Source organism: Podarcis cretensis, assembly GCF_951804945.1.
Source record: "Podarcis cretensis genome assembly, chromosome: 8".
Classification (NCBI taxonomy): domain Eukaryota; kingdom Metazoa; phylum Chordata; class Lepidosauria; order Squamata; family Lacertidae; genus Podarcis; species Podarcis cretensis.
The window spans coordinates 88,409,146-88,427,285 of record NC_137177.1 but is presented as its reverse complement, the minus strand read 5'-3'; the positions used below and the strand labels follow the sequence as shown (position 1 = coordinate 88,427,285).

Here is an 18,140-nt window from a genome sequence, read left to right as displayed (position 1 = left end):
GCGTATACCGTATTTTCTGCTCTATAGGATGCACCAGACCATAGGAGAGGGAAAACAGGGGGGGGGAATTCTCCCCCTCTCTGCTCATCGCCCCTTCAGCAAATAGCCCCTTCCACTTCTCCTTCCGCTTCGCTGAAGGGGCGCTGCACAGAGAGGGAAAACTGTGCAGCACCTCTCCAGCGAAGCAAAGCCTGGAGAGCAAGAGGGATCGGTGTGCACGACCCCTCTCGCTCTCCAGGCTTCAGGCAGCTATCCGCAAGCCTTCGGAGCGCAGCGGGAACTCCCGCTGCGCTCCGAAGGTTTGCGGATAGCTGTCTGAAGTCCCCGGAGCGCAGCGGGAGTTCCTGCTGCGCTCCGGGGGCTTCAGGCGGCTTCAGCAAAAGCAGCGCGAAGCCTCCGGAGCACAGGGGGAGCTCTCCCTCTGCGCTTTGGAGGCTTCGCGTTGCTATCACTGAAGCCAAGGAACCTGCATCCGCTCCATAAGACGCACACACATTTCCCCTTAATTTTTGAAGGGGAAAAAGTGTGTCTTATAGAGCGAAAAATACGGTAAATAAAATGCATATTTGTTTTATTTATTTGCTGCATTTCTGTCCTACTTTTTTCCTCCAAGGTTGTCCCTGTCTTCGTGTAATCCCACAACCCTGTGAGGTAGGTTAGGTTGAGAGGCAGTGACCGCCCCCCAGGGTCATCCAGCGAGTGTCATTGCCAAATGGGGATTTGAACGCTGGTCTCCCAGTTCTTAGTCCAACACTAACCCCTACATGACTCATTCACCCACCCCAGGAACATTCAACTGGCAATCAGGGGCTAAATACGGATTTTCCACACAAATTTTCCAGCATGGAAAGGTAAAAGGTAAAGGACCCCTGGATGGTTAAGTCCAGTCAAAGGTGACTATGGGGTTGCGGCGCTCATCTCGCTTTCAGGCCAAGGGAGCCGACGTTTGTCCACAGACAGCTTTCTAGGTCATGCGGCCAGCAGGACTAAACCGCTTCTGACGCAACAGGACACCATGACGGAAGCCAGAGCGCAAGGAAACACCCTTTACCTTCCGCTGCAGTAGTACCTATTTTTCTACTTGCACTGGTGTGCTTTCGAACTGCTAGGTTGGCAGGAGCAGGGACCGAGCAACGGGAGCTCACTCCATCGCAGGGATTCAAACCGCCAACCTTCCGATCGGCAAGCCCAAGAGGCTCAGTGGTTTAGACTACAGCGCCACCCACATCCTTAGTGCCAAAAGCACCTTGCTCATACGTGGCTCTTCAGTGTGCATGTATGCTTTTAGGACTCATCTGATTTTTAAGATTGCAAATTGTTTTTAATTGTTTTTAATACAGTGGCACCTCAGGTTACATACACTTCAGGTTACATATGCTTCAGGTTACAGACTCTGCTAACCCAGAAATAGTACCTCAGGTTAAGACCTTTGCTTCAGGATGAGAACAGAAATCGGGCTCCAGCGGCGCAGCAGCAGCAGGAGGCCCCATTAGCTAAAGTGGTGCTTCAGGTTAAGAACAGTTTCAGGTTAAGAATGGACCTCCAGAATGAATTAAGTTCTTAACCCGAGGTACCACTGTATTGTGTTTTAATGATGCCACCCACTCTGGGATCTTGGGGTGAAGGGCGGGTAATGAATAGCAGAACAACAATTCGTGCATTGCTGAGGCTGGCTACGACACAGCTCTCACAATGCTGCAATCCCACAGCTTTCTCACATCCTCAGAGTTTCAGAAACCTCCATCACAGGAAATTTTATCCTGCGACATCCCGCAGTGATGAAGATGTAAAGCTAAAAGGTGGGAATGTCTCTTGTCCTACTGAAATGAATGGAAAGTGCATTAAACCAACAGTATGTTGATGCAAAAGAGCTTTGCATCCCCCTTTACCTCCTAAGGGAGACCCCACCATGCGGCGGAGGGATTTCACCCAGTCCTCCATGTCAGACTGGGAACTGGCCATCAGCACGTAAGAGTCTTGTCCCGCTCGATTCTGGTCTCCCGAGATGCCTGCGTGGGGGTGGAAAAAAGCAAGTTACTCATCCTGGAAAGTGCAGAAACCACTGCAGATGGATTTCTCTCCCTACTAATGTCTTTCCCCCACAGGCTTTTGCCTGTAAAATATGGCAGTGACTCAGAGGAGCAGTGTGGGTTAAACCACAGAGCCTAGGACTTGCTGATCGGAAGGTCAGCGGTTCGAATCCCCACGATGGGGTGAGCTCTTGTTGCTCAGTCCCTGCTCCTGCCAACCTAGCAGTTCGAAAGCACATCAAAGTGCAAGTAGATAAATAGGTATTGCTCCGGCGGGAAGGTAAACGGCATTTCAGTGCACTGCTCTGGTTTGCCAGAAGCGGCTTAGTCATGTTGGCCACATGACCCAGAAGCTGTACGCCGGCTCCCTCGGCCAGTAAAGCGAGATGAGCGCCGCAACCCCAGAGTCGTCAGTGACTGGACCTAATCGTCAGGGGTCCCTTTACCTTTACCTTACTGTGTCAGACCAACACGGCTACCTACCTGTATCTGAAATTGCCATGTCATTGAGGGCTGCTCACCTTGGATGATTTCAAAGATAAATCTCCCCATTTCATCAGAGCCTGTGGCTGCCACCTCCCTGATGGAGCTTCCATGAAGGCGTATTGATCCCTGAAACCAGAAACAGCAGCAAGTGTGAAACATAAAGCAATATTTTATTATTTGTAAATTAAGTGAGTATATAGAATTGGCAAAATTAACTTCAATTATAAGATATCAATCAAATCAAAAGTTAAGAATGGAGTGGAAGTATTTCGAAGATTATATGTCAAAATCTTGTTCTAAAAATGACATGTTAATAGGCTTAGAATAAAAAATGTAAGCAATAACGAAACAAATAAAGAAAGAAAAATCAGAATTTAACAAAAATAACTTATTATAGAATGCAAGGGGGGAAAGGTAGAAAGAAATATACAGAAGTTTAATTGCTGTGGAGGGAAGTAGAGGGTGGGTGATGGGTTTTATAATTAAGTGTATAATTATGCAACTGTTGTAATTTAGATATTATATTTTATGCGAGGGAATCATTGGGAATTTTGGTTATTATGTATATATGGTAAGTTTCAATAAAGATCTTTGAAAACAAAAAAAAGCAATATTTTATTATTGACCGTTGAATGGACTCCCTTGGAAGATGGTGGACTCTTCTTTGCTGAAAGATTCTAAAACAGAGTTTGGATGGCCATGCCCGTCACTGATTCATCAGCTGTGATTCCAGCACTGCAGAGGGTTGGACTAGATGGCCCTTAGGGTCCCTTCCAAATCTACGATTCTATAATTCTATTACTCCCCACTCCAGAAAGGAACAGAAAATCAGTCCCTGTTTTTTGCAAGGGGAAAATATTTTTGGGAAACTGGGTGGCGGGGGCAGGCAGGGTGGAATTTCAACCCTGCCCCAATGAAGGGAGATCCAGCCTTTTCTTCATGCCGAAGGAAGAGCTCAAACGACAACGTCATGAGTCAGGGCAGTCACGAGGAAAAGGCAGATGACTTGAGCCAAACTGGTAGCAAGGGCTGCCTTGGGTGTTTTCATGGTTACTCAACTGTATTGCACTTAAAAATAAAAAAAGTGCAAAGTATTTTTTATCGTGAAGATTGCACATCATTGCCAGATAACTCGTGGGTGTGACAGATTAAGTGTGTGGGGTTGCAGGGTCTTTTCCTGCCACAGGAAGCATTGTGGCAGAAGCCAAAGGCAGCAGGAGGTTGAAGCAGACGTGTGGGTGGAGCGAGACCCAGGACGGACCTGTGCAAATGGGAAGTGAAATCAGAAGAGAGGAACTATATTGGTGAGGGCAGAGAAGCCGAGCAGATTCAGGCAGATGAGACTGCTGTTAACGGAGAAATCCGAGGGCTCCCTTGGACAAAGAACAAGGACACCAGCCAGGAATACCAGAGCAAAACAGCAGCCAGTAGGCTTGGTCTTTATTGAAGACTGTCGCGACAGGACTCCCACCTGCCACAAGCTGGAACAAGATGGAAGCCCCAAACAAAAGAGAACCCAAACTTTTATTAGCTGCTAATCCCCATGTTAAAGGTAAAGGTAAAGGTACCCCTGCCCGTACGGGCCAGTCTTGACAGACTCTGGGGTTGTGCGCCCATCTCACTTAAGAGGCCAGGGGCCAGCGCTGTCCGGAGACACTTCCGGGTCACGTGGCCAGCGTGACATCGCTGCTCTGGCGAGCCAGAGCCGCACACGGAAACGCCGTTTACCTTCCCGCTGGTAAGTGGTCCCTATTTATCTACTTGCACCCGGAGGTGCTTTCGAACTGCTAGGTTGGCAGGCGCTGGGACCGAGCAGCGGGAGCGCACCCCGCCGCAGGGATTCGAACCGCCGACCTTTCGATCAGCAAGCCCTAGGCGCTGAGGCTTTAACCCACAGCGCCACCTGCGTCCAATCCCCATGTTACACCCCCCCAAAACTACATCACTAATACATCATTGTTACATCATGAAAGGGAAGGTCTGGTGGCAGTAATGTGAGCATCCTGGACCCTGCCCCATGGTTCCCCTTGCCCTCCACCAAACACCCATCAAGTATAATAAAAGAGATACAGTCATACCTCGGGTTAAATATGCTTTGAGTTGAGTGTGTTTGAGTTGCGCTCCTCAGCAACCCGGAAGTAATGGAGAGCGTTACCTCTGGGTTTCGCCGCTTGCGCATGCGCAGACGCTCAAAATGACATCACGCGCATGCGCAGAAGTGGCGAAAAGCGAAGCGCGCGTGCGCAGACGTGCCATCGCTACTTACGTTTACCTCTAGATGCGAACAGGGTTCCGGAATGGATCCTGTTCGTATCTAGAGGTACGACTGTATTTATATTTCCCTGTTTCCCAGCCAAGTTAATCACACCCTTTTGTCTTCATCTGGGTTTGTTATTTCTGGAATGGCTACCTGTCTGGCCCTCAGGTATGAGGATGCCAGGAATTATCACTCAGGCAGAGGGGCAGCTGAGTAGCTGAGCTCACATGTCTATATGAATTTCTGAAGTTTCCCCAGTGAGCCAGTACATAGATACATTTATCAGTGAATTCTTACATTTGGTATTGTGCAGCAAAGGCCCTTTGAATAGATAGGAAGAAGCTGTGATGAAGTGTTTTGTGAGGACAAATCACAACAGTCACAAAAGTGATTGTGCTGATTTTGGTAGTGGGCTGCATGTGCATGATATCTGCTGGAGGGGCAACCCCCCCAACCTATACATAAATTACTGCAACACTGCCAACTGTTTAACCAGCCCCTGCTCCTTTGATGGCAGTTCATCTCCACCACACCATGAATGCTTCTTCCTGCATGGCAAGGGGTTTGTGATAGGAATTTTATGGTCTTAGATATATGGGACGCAGGTGGCGCTGTGGGTTAAAGCCTCAGCGCCTAGGGCTTGCCGATCGAAAGGTCGGCGGTTCGAATCCCTGCGGCGGGGTGCGCTCCCGCTGCTCGGTCCCAGCGCCTGCCAACCTAGCAGTTCAAAAGCACCTCCGGGTGCAAGTAGATAAATAGGGACCGCTTACCAGCGGGAAGGTAAACGGCGTTTCCGTGTGCGGCTCTGGCTCTGGCCAGAGCAGCGATGTCACGCTGGCCACGTGACCCGGAAGTGTCTCCGGACAGCGCTGGCCCCTGGCCTCTTAAGTGAGATGGGCGCACAACCCCAGAGTCTGTCAAGACTGGCCCGTACGGGCAGGGGTACCTTTACCTTTACCTTTACTGCTCATAAGTGAACCAACAATGCACATACATAGATCAGCACGGGAGGGCCAACCTGGAACCATTTTGATTCCTAAACTGAGCAAATGTTTTCTCTGCAAGGTCAAACTGGAAAAGCCTCCCCATTGTCCTTTCCTTCACAAATCCTGTCTTAAGGACGCATTTAAGATATGAATAGGGTGTGAGCCTGTGACCTGGCCCAGGAACTAAGTATTTATCACTACAAAAGAATGACCAGGCTACCCAGGAAATCCAATCAAGTAACCTGCCAGACAGGAGATAAACAAGGACAAGAGATAAACAACATTTAAATTTCTGTTTAGACCGCCTTTTCTGTGATGTAGCTATGATGTATCTGTGGGGTGGTCTTAGGTTACACCCCTTCTGTGATGTATGTATGATGTTTCTGGGGGTGGTCTTGATCTAAAAAGGTAAAGGTACCCCTGCCCGTACGGGCCAGTTTTGACAGACTCTGGGGTTGTGCGCCCATCTCACTCAAGAGGCCAGGGGCCAGCGCTGTCCGGAGACACTTCCGGGTCACGTGGCCAGCGTGACATCGCTGCTCTGGCGAGCCAGAGCCGCACACGGAAACGCCGTTTACCTTCCCGCCGGTAAGCGGTCCCTATTTATCTACTTGCACCCGGGGGTGCTTTCGAACTGCTAGGTTGGCAGGCGCTGGGACCGAGCAGCAGGAGCGCACCCCGCCGCGGGGATTCGAACCGCCGACCTTTCGAACAGCAAGCCCTAGGCGCTGAGGCTTTTACCCACAGCGCCACCCGCGTCCAACAGCGCCACCCGCGTCTTGATCTACAGGGTGGCAATTTCAAAAGTCTTTATAAGGCCTTGCACACCATTTTTCTGGGTCCTTCCTCCTTTCCTGCATGTGAGGGGAGCACCCTGTTGCAACAGATCAATAAAGATCAAGCTTACTAGCTGCTTTGCTTCTCAATATTCTCTGGTTGGCCTCTGTTATTTTCTCCTACCAATAGGGAACCTCTATATGGGCTCTTGGATACCCCATAAGGGAAAAGGGCAATTTTGTTTACAACAGGTTGGACTAGATGACTCTCAGGGCTCCCTTCCAGCTCTACAGTTCTGTGATTCTAGGTGACTCTACCTATTGATCTTTGCAGATTTTCACCTGCTGCTCGAAGCACAGGATCCGGGCCCATGTTTTTCTATTTTAGCAGGTCTTGATTTGTTTGGGGCACATTGTTTATTATAAGTCAGTCAGCACCTTTAGTGAAGAGTTTATTGAGCAGGGGCTGGCGAGATCACTGCCAATGAGTGAGGGTCTTTAGAGGTAATTTGGTTTGGGGTGGGAGCAGGGATGTCCAAAGTCCGTTTCGGGGGCTTAATTCTGGCCCGCCAGTCAGGTTATTTCCTGGGATAAAATCCTAAAAAAACCTCAACAAAGCTTAAAAACATCAATCGTAAAAAAAGGTCAACAACTTTGGTTGGCCCCCACGGCCCTTCACTTCATCAAATCTGGCCCTCTTTGAAAAAAGTTTGGACACCACTGGAAAGGCCTTTCCCCCACCCCCAGCACTGTGCAGAAAAGTAAGAATAAAAGAACTGTCTTGGTGAGCCAGAGCAAAGTGCATCATTCTAGCCCCACATTTTGTGGTCAGCAGCAGCAGAGGCATAAAGGCAACAGTGACCTTCTCCCGCTCTTTGTGCCCAGCATCTAAAACTCAGAGATAGACTTCTCTTGAAGATGGAGGTTCTGTTCAGGAGCCCTTTGAAAAGACTTGTCCTTGGTGAATTTCATTCACGCCGTTAAACATTTGCCCAAGGCTAAAGCTTGTGAGAGTGAGCTGCCCAATGGTAGAATCCATTTAAGGGGGCAGCTTATTATTTTGCAAACATTCTACAAACGTTTTCTAGCAAACTTTCTGGTGACGGCGTCACAAAATCTGGTTTCGTGAATCTTCATCTACATCATGAAAGAAGGAGAATTTATAGTCCGCCAGTGTAATACCAGCTGCTCTGTGAAATGGGGAAGGAAGCTGGGTATATATTTAGCTTATGACGCCGGCAACTTGTTCAGCACTTAAAACATGAAAATGCCACCAAGGCTGTGTACACATTGCCAGCTAAAAATGCAGCTGTGTCATCGTTCTTCTCAATTCAGATTGAAGCTGGTTTGGCGGGGAAAATGTATCAAAATGCAGTTTTCCATAAGCAACAACAGGATAGATATAGGTTGTGGCCAACTACCAACGTCAGCAGTGGGGCGCCACTAGATGCAGAGGAAACCAACAAGGCCTTATATTGGATAACATTACCAAAGAAGTTTAAAGTTCAGAATCTGGTTCACACTTTATGAGAGCTGCAGGATAGTGAGATCTGCGTAAGCAAGGAGGAGCCTCCACAAGCCCTGCCCCAGCCCCTCCTCACAGCCAGCTCCCCCCACCCTTTTGCCCACTTTCCCTGAATCTTAGTTTGTCATATTGTTCAGAGCAGGAATCATGGTTTTTAGGAAACACTGGTTGGTTTCAAAAGAAGGCTACATCAAACCATGGTTTCTGAAAGTGGCTTGCCCATCTCCCCTGTCCTTCCCATATCTGCACTACAGGGGCAAAAAAAAGAGCCCCCCTGCCACCCTTTGGATTTTGCCCCTGCAAGATTCCTCCCCATACAAGCTAGCAAAGAGAAGCAGCTCCACTAGTTTGCAGGTGGGGCAGAAGAGAACTTGCAGGAGTCAAGCCAGAATCACTTCTCCGGCTCGGATTTCAATCTGAGCCAGGGAAGAATTCGGGGGCTGCTCCATCTTGCCTCTCTCTACTGAGGTGTGACAATATAATCAGCCCTTTCCCCCCCCCCCCAAGCTCACCTCACAAGAACTTCACTGACTTTGCTTTCACAGCCTCTCCTGCCACCAGGGCCGGCCCACTCATGGGGCTCTGTGAGGCAGTTGCCTCAGGCGGCAGGCTTGGGACAGTAGGTAGGGGCAGCAGATCTGGGGGCCTCAAGGGCGCTCCCTTCGCCACCTCCTGTGCTTGTCGCCCACTGCCCCACCAGCTGCTCCTCTCCAGCTTCCTTTTTTCTCCACATTCAGAGCACCGGGGGTTCAACCCCTGGCCATTTTCAGTCACCTCAGGTGGCTGTTGGTCCTCAGGTGGCAGAACATCCTGGGCCATCTCTTCCTGAGACTGAGCTCTTTCCCCCTGGACCATGGAGAGCCCAGACCACCAGGGCGATCCCTCTGGACCCTCTTCCTGAACAGTACCTGGGGCTTGAGGTCCTCTTCATCCTTGTAGTAATACAGGTGCTGGCCTTTCAGGACAAAGTACCTCTGCTGCCAGTTCTTGACGATGGAGCGCTGCTTCTTCAGCCAGCCGGTCTTCAGGGGCCGCTCCAGAAGGTTGGGAGGATGGGGCCAGCTCCCCGAGCCCTTCGGGTCGACGGCCATCATGCTCTGGGAGCGGACTGGGGGAGAAGCAAGAGGCAATGAGCTGGAGCAGGGAGAACACACACACACAGAGAGAGAGCAAAGCCAGGGGGCGTTTCTGGCCCAGAAGTGGCTCAGGTCCGTCAGGGAGGAAAACCCACCATTGCACAGACGGAGCAAAGAGCAGAGGAGTGAGTCCAAGGAGATATTGCTGGCGGATGGCGGGGCTCGCGGCAGCCCGTAGCTTTGAGAAAGGAAGCCACCGCAGCTATTTGTTCAAATGGACTTCCTTTTTCCTGCGTGGGCGTTCGTCTTCACAAATGCAGGCAAGCAACCGAAAGAAGCTGCCAACCAGGACATCAGATTTTCTTATTAAATGCGGCTGTTCAGGAATGAGGGAGACCTGCTGGGGGCCTTCCTTGGCAGCCACCAAGAAAAATCAGGGCAGGACATTTGTGTCCCGTGCCAGGAATGCCACACTGGGCAAAAGATTCTTGCATTGTAAGGGTTGGACCAGATGACTCTCAGGGCTGCTTCCAACTGAATGATTCTAAACCTAATCAGATGTTCAGAAAGTTGATGGGAGTTTTAACCTGTTTTTAGTCTACGGTTATTTTAACTTTTGAATGTTTAAAATTATTGTTGTTCATTCTTCTCATTGATAATTTTATTGTTTTATCTTTGGGGGTGTGAGAGGAGGAATGTTCCTTCTGGGGGAGTTTGCACACTTTTGCCCCCCCAGCTCTCACCTGTGACTCCTAAAGGCTGTCAGCGTGGGACAGTGGCCACAGCCCAGGAAACAGCTCTCACTGGCCCACTAAACCAGGTGAAGGTGGCCAGTGGGCCTCAAACCCTCAGTGAGTTTGGGACGTCCCCCTGCACATGCAGCAGATTGAGGGGATGAGACCAAGAGTGGATCCAATGGTCAGAAGGGTGGTTTCTGCATGTTCTGTAGGAGGGAAATGAGGGGCAGATGGGGCTCATCCCCCTGGGAAGGAAGCCCTTTAGGAGAAGGAAAACTCTGGTCCTAAACCTCCACTGCTTTGCAGGATATCTTCAAGAGAAGAAAAGGCCAAGGAGTAAACCCTATACAAATCTGGAGTGGAGTCCTGAAATATACTCGGAGTCAAGTGTGGATTGCATGCTCTTTATTCAGCTCATAATGGTGAGGAGGAATGGAAGTTCCCCCAGAATGTCTGCCTTATATACATTATTTACACAATGGGCTAATTCCGGGATTCTCCTGTAGGCCAATCAGGTTGTGGATTCACTTCCACCTGGAGCTGCATTGGGTGGCTCCTGCGGACCAATCAGACTGCTGCATTTTGGATCCTATTGTTCTAGGACCAATCAGACTGCAGCATTTTGGATCCTATTGTTCTAGGACCAATCAGACTGCTGCATTCTGGATCCTATTGTTCTAGGACCAATCAGACTGCTGCATTTTGGATCCTATTCAACTCAGTACATAACAAGTCCCTAAGGCGATCGGATGGTGCCTTGTACGCCTCCTTCCAGCAACTCCTGTTGGTGCTAAATGTATTGCTCTGCTTTCTCACATCAGTGAGGCTGAGAGTGGGGTCTTGGCATCTGGGCAGACCAGGATGGCTTGTGCCCCAGGGAGACCACTTCGGTGCTGCTAACACAGCAGTTTGGTTTCATCCCTGGAGGTGCACTCCATTGTCTCTCAAGACAGACAGATGCTGACAACACACAACCTGAGCATAAAACTGGGGCTCACGGCATTCACACCCCAGATCTTTCTTCTCCATTAGTTGCAGCTTTGGATTCAGCACAGAACTAGCAGGTCTCTGTGTCTCTAGCTGCCAGCCATCTTCCAGCTCAGCTCACCCACCGTCTCGCTGGCTCTTCTCCTTCCTAGCAGCTATGGGTGCTTGTGGAGGGAAGATCCATTCATTTGTCTGCAGGGCCCCATCACTTGGTTGTAGCATGTAACAAAGCAGTTTAACTTAATCCCCGGAGGTGCACTCCATTATCTCTTGAGACAGACAGATGCCAATAACTTTTGTAAGCCATCTTGGCTGGTGGCCATAACAGCCTCCTATGGGAAATGGGGTGGGGTGGGGTGGGGACCTTTTTCTATCCACTTTCTCCATGCCATGCAGTTTTTTATATTTCTGTTGTGTTATCTGGATCTCCATCCAGGCAGTGCCAGATTTACGTAGAAGCTAAACAAGCTATAGTCTAGGGCCCCACTCTCTTGGGGGGCCCCAAAAAATTAAAGGGAAAAAAACCTGGATGTACATTTCCAAAATATAAGATAAAAAAACAAATAAAATGGCTTTAGATTCCTATTAGGTCCATAAATTACATAATAATAATAATAATAATAATAATAATAATAATAACAACAACAACAACAACAACAACAATAATAAATTTTATTTATACCCTGCCCTCCCCAGCCAAGACCTGGCTCAGGGCGGCTAACACTGGGTATAAAAACAATTGATTAAAATACTACATTAAGATGCAGCCTCATTTCAGAAGAAACTCAAATCAAAAACTTTTTGGGGATGAAAACGTCAAATAGCATATATTCAATACAAAAAACAGTGACAATTTGTTGTGGACAAAGGACAGCTGGACATATAAAGGGCCCCCTTACCTTCAGTAGCTTAAGTAAAGGTAAAGGTACCCCTGCCCGTACGGGCCAGTCTTGACAGACTCTGGGGTTGTGCGCCCATCTCACTCAAGAGGCCGGGGGCCAGCGCTGTCCGGAGACACTTCCGGGTCACGTGGCCAGCGTGACATCGCTGCTCTGGCGAGCCAGAGCCGCACACGGAAACGCCGTTTACCTTCCCGCTGGTAAGCGGTCCCTATTTATCTACTTGCACCCGGAGGTGCTTTCGAACTGCTAGGTTGGCAGGCGCTGGGACCGAGCAGCGGGAGCGCACCCCGCCGCAGGGATTCGAACCGCCGACCTTTCAATCGGCAAGTAGCTTAGGGCCTCATCAAACCTAAATCTGGCCCTGCATTCAGGCCGTTCATTCCTCAAGTTTGCTGCCCCAAATCCCTTAACAGGAGATGCTGTTGAAGCCAAGGCAACAACAGCAACAGCCCTCTCAGGCTAAGGCTCCTCCCCAAAGTGTCAAGGGCTAAATTAGGCCATTCAAATATTTGCTTCGGCAGAAACACAGCAGCCATGCAAAGTGGAAACGAAACTGATTTGAGTGCGACTCTGCAGCTGCTGAGAGGTGAGCAAGAAACTAGGCAGACTCAACTGCCCATGTCACGCGGGCTCTTGCTCAGGTTCAGTACTTGTAATATGGGGCCTGACCTGCTCTACAGGGCTGTTGTCACCAGGTAATGCATAAAACTCTCCCCAACTCTGTAAATGTTAAGTATCATTAATAGCTAATGAGCTCCCTCTGCTGGAGGCTTGTGGATCAGGTTGTGGGTAAGATGTGATTGGGCTCATCTCTGAAAGGGAGGGTGAAACGGACTACAGAGATGAGGTGGAGCGGCTGACAGAGTGGTGCAGAGCTAACAACTTGCTCATAAATACAAGGAAGACAAAGGAGCTTGTGGTGGACTTCAGGAGACAGAAGAGCAATGTCCAGCCACTTTTGATTGATGGGGTCTGTGTGGAGAGGGTAACAACGTTCAGATTTTTGGGTATTGAATTACAAGAGGATCTGTCCTGGGGTGTCAACACAAGGGGGCTTGTGAAGAAGGCGCAGCAGAGACTGTACTTTTTGAGAATCCTAAGGAAAAACCATCTTCCGCAGAAACTGCTGCTTGCCTTCTATCACTGCGCCACTGAGAGCGTGCTCACTTATGGCTTATGTGTGTGGTACAGAAGCTGTACTACCCAGGACAGGATGGGGTTGTGCAGAGTTGTTAAGGCAGCAGAGAGCATTGTTGGCTGCCCACTTTCCACCTTAGAGCAGATTTATGCCACAAGGTGCCATAGGAAGGCACTGGACATAGTAAAAGATCCATCACATCCTGGTCACTGTCTCTTTGAGCTCCTGCCGTCGGGACGGAGATACAGGACGATGAAGACAAGAACGAGCCGTCTCAAGAACAGCTTCTTCTCCAGAGCGATCTCGGCCCTGAATGGGAAACCTGGACTTTGAAAGTCATCTAATCTTCCTTGCTGTATTATATTGTATTGTTTTAATTAGTGTTTTTATAGTTGTTCTGATTTTGTGTGGAGTGCCCTACCTGGGTGGATGGAGCAGCCAAGTAAATTTCGTTGTCCCTGAGAGGGGGCAATGACAATAAAGATATTATTATTATTATTATTATTATTATTATGTGAATTCAACGCAGTGCAAACGCATCTTACACAGGTGTTCTGTTCCAACAAGGGTTCTGTGTATACATGGAAAGTGTGTACAGTGGTACTTCGGGTTACAGATGCTTCAGGTTACAGACTCCGCTAACCCAGAAATAGTGCTTTGATTCAGGATGAGAACAGAAATCGCGTGGCAGCGGGAGGCTCCATTAGCTAAAGTCAGGTTAAGAACAGTTTCGGGTTAAGAATGAACCTCCAGAACAAATTAAGTTCTTAACGCAAGGTACCACTGTATACCTAAACCCTTGGAGCTGCCCCCGTGGTGAGGCGGGTGCAAGGATGAGAAAAAGAGAATCCCCTTGCCTTCTAAAGTCTGAGTGCTGAACAGGCCTTGCCCAGCAAGCAAGGCAGAGAATTTAAAAGCTCCTTTCGCACCAGAAAACCCATGCAAATTCATGGAGGAGGAGAGGGCTATTGAGGGCTCCTAGCCACAAAGGCCATGTTCTTCCTTCACAGTTCAAGGCAGCCATGCTTCTGAATACCAGTTGCTGGAAAGAGTGGCAGAGAAAGCTTCTTGGGCACCTGGGCTGGGGCGCCCAGTGTGGGGTGAACCACCCATAGGGGCGGGGTGCACAGCACCCATAGGAACAGGGTGCATTGCGCCCTTAGGGAGGAGTGGGATGGGGTGCGCGGTGCCCATAGGGACAGGACAGGGCGTGGGGCGTGGCACGGCACCCTTAGGGATGGGGTGTGCCACGGGGGCCAAGGCCTCAGCTGCCCTATAGCTGGGGAAGCAGTGGGCAGACATCATGGAGCTTGCGGGTGCCTGAGACGTGTAACTCTGGCACGCTGCAGGCCCTACGGTGAGTGCCGGCCGCCATTTTGTCACCCCCCTCAATGGGGACACCCAGGGTGGACCGCACCCACCACACACCCCTTCCTATGCCCCTGGCTGGAAACCACAGGAGGGGAGGGGGCTGTTCTGCTCGAATTCTGCTTGCAGGTTTCCCCATTGGGGCATCTGGTTGAGCACCATGAGAACCAGATGTTGGAGTAGATGGGCCATTGACCTGATTCTTCAGATAATAATAATAATAATAATAATAATAATAATAATAATATATTATTTATACCCCACCATCTGGCTGAGTTTCCCCAGCCACTCTGGGTGGCTCCCAATCGAGTGTTAAAAGCAATACAGCATCAAATATTAAAAACTTCCCTAAACAGGGCTGTCTTCAGATGTCTTTTAAAGATAAGATAGCTGCTTATTTCCTTCACATCTGAAGGGCGGGCGCCACGACCGAGAAGGCCCTCTGTCTGGTTCCCTGTAACCTCACTGATGTTCTTGGGGATGTTGTTGACTCTTTTCTTTTCTCACAAAAAACAACATTTTTCCGTGCTGGGAGCTGCCCAGAGTGCCTGGGGAAACCCAGCCAGATGGGCGTGGTATAAATGATAAAATTATGGTGATGTTGATTTGAACTACAACTCCCATCAGCCCCACCCAGCTCAACTTTAGGATGCTGGATCTGAAAAGAGTCGTAGTCCCAAGCTTTTGGAAGGCATGCAGTTGGGGGAGGTTGTCGTGGAAGGACCATGGATCAGACTCCATATGGGGCAGCTTCCAATGTCCAGAAACGGCATCTGAGCAGAGCTGTCAACTTACAGATTTGAAAATAAGGGACCAGCAGCCTTGAAAATAAGGGACCAGCAGCCAAAATAAGGGAATTTAGTCAACCAGCTCCCGAGCCAAAGGCAAAAAGCCCAGCCAGCCCAGCAGCCAAACGAAGTCTCAAGTGGTGGTTCCCACAGCGCAGCAAACCGGCAAAGGGGGAGCAGCAAGGAAAACCACCGTCACCTCTCTGCTGGGAAGCGCTGAGCAAAGGCGAGTCCCCAGGCAACGAGGCCGATTTGATTGGCACAAGGCATGCAAGCTCCACCCCCAGTCGTTCTTAGACTCCTTATTGGGTGAGCAACGCAGCCAAGCAACACAGTTGGAGCCTCCCTCCTCCCTGGCCGGCAGGGAGGAGGGACAGGAGCTGCTTCCTTTGAAACCCGGGGAATTTAAGGGACATCATCAATAAGGGACAGCAGCGGGACATGGCGCTGGGATAAGGGACTTTCCCGCCAAATAAGGGACGGTTGACAGCTATGCATCTGAGCTGCAAGTGAAGTTTCCAAACAGTCCAAATGCTTGTTGAGTCATTGATCAACCACACACACAACTGTGGTAACGGAGGCAGGAGAGAGAAAGTGAGACGCAGGCACCTTTGGCCTGCTTTGACTCATTTGCACTCTGTGTTTCTTTTGTAAGCTCAGAGTCCATTTTTTGTCTTATCAAGTAAGGTGGAATTAACGTACTGTCTCCTTCCTCTGATACTCGGCATTTGAAGTTCATTGCCTTTGTCATGATCAACCTTTTGGCTGAAAAGGCTGCAGGAAGAACAAATGGCGACAGGATGAGCCACCCAGCTTTTGTGAAGCGGGAGCTTCGTTGATCTGTCTCACAAAGCCCCAATCAAGGCAAGACACCAGAGATCCATAATCAGGTCTTTTCCTTTAAAGAAAAGAAACCTTCCAGAGAAGAACCATTTTCTGATCTAAACCTCCCAGAGGTTTGAAGCTGTTTCATCTGCTGGAGAAAACACTCTTTATTTCCCAGAAGCACAAATGTCTGCAAGGGGGGTGAGGTGGAAAATATTGCAGCAAAAAGGGCTGTTGTTGTTTTTAAGAACATAAAAAAAAGTCTTCTGGATCAGGCCAATGGCCCATTTAATCCAGCATCTTGTTTTCACAGTGGCCTGTTGCAAAGTCACAAGCAGGATTCAAGCACAAGGGCAACTCTCCCCCTCCTGTGAGGTTCAGAGCAACTGGTATTCAGAAGCCTCTGACTATGGAGGCAGAGCAAAGCCATCAATAGCCCTCCCCTCCACGAATTCATCTTCTAAAGCCATTTAGGTTGGTCCTATGGGAGCAAGTTCTATAGTTGAGCTATGGAAGGGCTTTATCTCTCTTGAATCTTCCAGCATTCCAAGGAATTTCTATGGTGGCGCAGAGTGCAGCTATAACAAAGGCGGCATTTTTTTCATCTCCGCCAAGCTAAGCAGTTGGCTCCTTACCTCTCTCGCCCTGACCTAGCCACTGTGATCCACGCGACGGTCACCTCCAGACTGGATTATTGTAACTCGCTCTACCTGGGGCTGCCCTTGAGACTGACCCAGAAACTCCAGCGGGTGCAGAATGCCGCAGCGAGACTCCTTACAGGGTCCTTGCTGCAGGATCACTTTCACCCAGCTGCACTGGCTCTCGGTGGAGTACAGGATCAGGTTTAAGGGGCTGGTTTTGACCTTTAAAGCCCTATAGGGTCTAGGACCCTCGTATCTACGGAACTGCCTCTCCTGGTATGTCCCATGGAGGACCTTACAGTCTTCAAATAAAAACATCTTGGAAGTCCCAGGCCACCGAGAGGTTAGGCTGGCCTCAACCAGAGCCAGGGCTTTTTCGGCCGTGGCCCCGATCTGGTGGAACGCTCTGTCCCAAGAGACTAGGGCCCTGCGGGACTTGACATCTTTCTGCAGGGCCTGCAAGACAGAGCTGTTCCACCAGGCCTTTGGCCAAGGCACAGCCTGACTCCCCTCCTTTGGTAATCCTCACAGAACTCTAGCCAAGTGGTTGCCATTAATTTGATTCTGAATTGATTTTAGAATGTATTTCAATTAATTGACTGTGATTTTATGTAAACTGTGCTATTTTTACTGTTGTTAGCTGCTCTGAGCCCAGCTTTGGCTGGGGAGGGCGGGATATGAATAAGTTGTTGTTGTTGTTATTATTATTATTATTATTATTATTATTATTATTATTATTATTATTTTATAAGTCAGAGCTTTCAAAATATAAAATAAAAACAAAGTATCCGAAATTTATAGGATATAATAAAAACTAATCTGTATAAAACTGTGCCACTCAAAGGTCAGTAACTGAGCCTCTCTGAGGTCTGCACTCTTAGCACGGGGTACGCAATGTGTGGCCCTTGGGCCGGATGCGGCCCACGAAGGCCATTTTACCGGCCCACGAACCGCCCCCAAACCGAGCCACCAGCTCGGCGAGTCCCCCCCCCATGCTGCATTAAATCAGTGCGGGGACTTACCAAGCAGCGCTGGAAATCGCATCTGCGCATGTGCAGATACCAGAAATCACGTCTGAGCATGTCCAGACACCAAAAAGTGTTTCTGCCCAGGCGCAATTTTCAGTGTCTGGGCATGTGCAGAAGTGATTTCTGGCGCTGCAGACATGCGCAAACGCGATTTCTAGCATCGTGCTGCGCCAGTCTGGCCCACGGGCAATCTCCATGGGAGTGATCCGGCGCATGGCCAGTAAACCTTGCCCACCCCTGCTCTAGCAGCTGCTTAGCTGGTCTAAGGTTAGCACCCCGGTTCTGCACAAAGTCCATCTCTCCAAACAAGTTGCTCAAGAACTGTGGTTCTTTTTTTCTTCTTTTTTCAAATTCAAAATCCATATTTGTTTTCTAACATAAGTCTGTTACATAGATTACCTAAATTAAAATATACATGATTACTCTAGGCTTCCCTTTGCTATATGTAAATACATCGCAGTTAAGAAATTTATATTATAAATAATATTATAGATTCCCACATGCCCCCCACTCCCCTTCACCCATGCGTGATCTCATTATTTTATTTCTTCCATCTTATTGTGTTGCTATAATTTAATAATTATTCAATT

At 49.1% G+C, this 18,140-nt stretch overlaps 1 protein-coding gene across 1 annotated transcript in view; it reads right to left on the bottom strand.

The window, feature by feature from the left end:
• ARHGAP25 (Rho GTPase activating protein 25) overlaps window positions 1-18,140 on the bottom strand; it is a 36,796-nt gene that overhangs the window by 14,108 nt on the left and 4,548 nt on the right. Inside the window, exons 2-4 of the mRNA XM_079987487.1 lie at window positions 8,969-9,168; window positions 2,552-2,642; window positions 1,890-2,009 (exon numbers count right to left, since the gene is read on the bottom strand). Of these exons, the coding sequence (XP_079843613.1) occupies window positions 1,890-2,009; window positions 2,552-2,642; window positions 8,969-9,168 (411 nt within the window). The remainder of the gene's footprint in view (window positions 1-1,889; window positions 2,010-2,551; window positions 2,643-8,968; window positions 9,169-18,140) is intronic.